General features: G+C 36.6%; 1 protein-coding gene across 1 annotated transcript in view; it reads left to right on the forward strand.

Moving 5' to 3' along the window:
* Positions 1-2,824, forward strand: part of alg6 (ALG6 alpha-1,3-glucosyltransferase) — a gene marked incomplete in the record, with an annotated part of 23,181 nt that overhangs the window by 14,262 nt on the left and 6,095 nt on the right. The window contains 1 exon segment of the mRNA XM_014014283.1: positions 1,055-1,123. Coding sequence (XP_013869737.1) covers positions 1,055-1,123 — 69 coding nt within the window.

Raw genomic sequence — 2,824 nt, forward strand, 5'->3', positions numbered from 1 at the left:
CCCAGCTAAAGCAACTTTAACAACAAATCTCTTCAAACTTCATATTGTCACACAATTACCTTGATTACAAACACCTGCTCACGTGTTAGCACAAGCTGGTATAGAAAACACATTTGAACTTGGTCACATTTCATTCTGCAAGTCCAATGCTGCAGGCAAAACCATGCTGCAATGACATGCTACATGGCAATGCACACTTGTTTTTACATCGTAAAAACCCATGTCTAGTCTTTATTTAGATTTAAAATCAATTTTTTATGATCTTGCTGGTGCATTTGTTCTAAGTTTTTGTTTGTTCGCATATTTGATTGCTCTTTTTGTGATTTACCATCAAACTACCAGGGAATGCATATGAAAATTAGCTAAATCTGGCACATTTCTTTTTTAATGTGCATTGTCCTTTTTAAATAATACAAAAAAAAATTAAATCTTAAATTTTATGGCTAACTTGAATTTTCTTCTTTTTGTTATATGGTGTCCTGCGACAACTTTTGTTGTAAACTGGTGCCATATAGATGAACTAAATTTAACTGAATTGCAGGGGTGGGCACAGTTCTGCTATTAGCGGAACTAGCTTCTCAATTAGCAGATWAGATTTTTTGCTAACTTTGGAAACCATTAGCAAACCGATTAGCTTCTGCTWCATTAASTTCCTGAATATTCACAAGGGATAAAAGGAAAGTATCACAAGGTTCTGATTGGCCRATTAGCTACAAATGATCCCACCTACCTTCRAATTAAACTGGAAAGAGATGATTGTGTCTGAGTGACAGTTGACTTATTGGTTAGAGTTAGCTTCCACTCTTTTTCTTTTTTTAATCTGTTTAGTGGTTTAGTGTTAGTAGAGCTAAGATTCTTGTTTAGCAGATATTATAAAATTATTTTTATTTTTTGTTTGTTAGCTGTGCCCACCATTGCTGAACAGGTGAAAGGTGTGCAMGTATATGTTAAAGTTGTGTAACAGATGTCAAGTCCAACAAAATTTCACTTCCTGTTATTAAAAAAGATGTAATGTTGAAGAATTGTTTTATTTGTTTTCCTGATCTTTTTCCAGGCCAGTTTGCCTCCTCCTGAATGACCTTCCATTCATGGGGCTTTGGTTCCTGCAGGCCTCTACTTTCAGGTAGGAAGTATGTTCAATGCATTCAGAGTACCACCGTTAGTTTATTTTTTGTTTTATATGTCAGAGGTCCAAATGTCTTTTATTGCAGAAGCTAAATTAGATGGTGTGAGTTTGATTAATAATAAGTAGTTGTTACTGTGCAATAAATCATTTTTATAGTTTAGTTTTTACCTATTAAAACTGGCTTTTCAGACTTGTTTACTGCAATTAGAAAGCAAAATTGACTGAAGTAAATCAATCGTGTTTTGAAAACTTACCTGTTAGTTCTTTCTGAATAGTGAACCTTCATTAGGAATTAACAACCACATGAATCCTAAAAAGCTGAATGAAGTTGGAGCTGAGCACCTTGAATGGAAAAGAAAAGCTTTGCTGCAAATGMTGCGTCTAACTTTCACCAGCTGTTGTTAAATTCTTCCGGCAGCACTAATTGTTGTGCGTGTGGTTTAGTATAAGGATATGTGGGGCTTACACAGCATAGTCTGCATGCCTGCTGTCTAAATGTGTTGTGTAGGGACAGGAGGTCATTCTGTAGCTCATTCTCAGTATACAGTCCGACTCAGACTTTCACATTGTCTGCAGCCTTCACAGAGTCTGCCTTTAAAAAAAATACATCTTTTGTTTACATAATTGGCTGAATGAATCCTCGAGTGAGGGCCATTTCACTGGTGAATGAAACCAGTCTGCTTAAATCAAGGAAGTATGTATTTCTTAAATGTTCATTTATTCACAGAATGGAACATTTTATCAAATAAGTAGCTCGTTGTGAGTGGAAAAGTTTTTTTTAATGGGTGAGGGTGTTGTGTATTAACTATGAACCAACTGTTGTTAAACTAAGATAAGATACGCACGAGTGTTATCCTCCAGGGGAAGAAATTGCCCAGTGAGGCCTGCAGGATGAATCAGACAARCAGGATTTACTGTTTGTCTTTTTTCAATACCCTTAAAGGGCCAATACTATGTGCTTCTCAGGCATACATTTAAATACTATACCATAATAAAGTATCTATGTCACATTTAGCTGTTATTAAAATGCTGTTTTATGTTTAAATAGAAAATAAACTTATCTTCTCATCACTTCCTCTTCTAAACACCTTGAAATTGGCCTCTGTCTCTTTAAGAACCGCCTTCAGCTTCCGTTTTGCCCATTTCGTTGCCGGGGGGGGCGCTGCCATGATACAGTTTACTTGCCATCTAAAAATAAATTTCCTCAAAGGTATTTTTAATCTGAAAAGAGCTTCACTGAGTGAGAACTAATGCTGAGAGCTCAGCAGACAGTTAGGTTTCATTTTCATTTCACCCGAGAGCCTGCAGGAGTCATGGGCACGGTGGGGGCGCTCCGCCATGTGGAAGTTCGGCTTAAAGACACGTCCCAGTGGCGTTTCTGGTCCCCAAAGGCGATTCTGGTCCCCACCTGTCATTTTGCTCCTCAGCATGGCTTCCTATAAACACTGCAGGATTTCTCAAACATGCATGAATGAGTCAAAGCAAGGCTTTGGGCATGTTTTTTTATGAGAGTATAACATTATAACATGATATATACTGTAACTCAAGAAAGTTGATTTTACATGATATTGCCCCTTTAACACTGAACATTTTCATGTGCTGCTGAGACGAAAAAAAAAGAACTCTTAAAATGTGTCCAATTTTAATTTAACAAAAATCAACATTTGTGTGTATCATTCATTGAGCTTCTCATAAAAC

This window comes from Austrofundulus limnaeus, unplaced genomic scaffold (assembly GCF_001266775.1).
Source record: "Austrofundulus limnaeus strain Quisiro unplaced genomic scaffold, Austrofundulus_limnaeus-1.0 Scaffold113, whole genome shotgun sequence".
Lineage (NCBI taxonomy): Eukaryota > Metazoa > Chordata > Actinopteri > Cyprinodontiformes > Rivulidae > Austrofundulus > Austrofundulus limnaeus.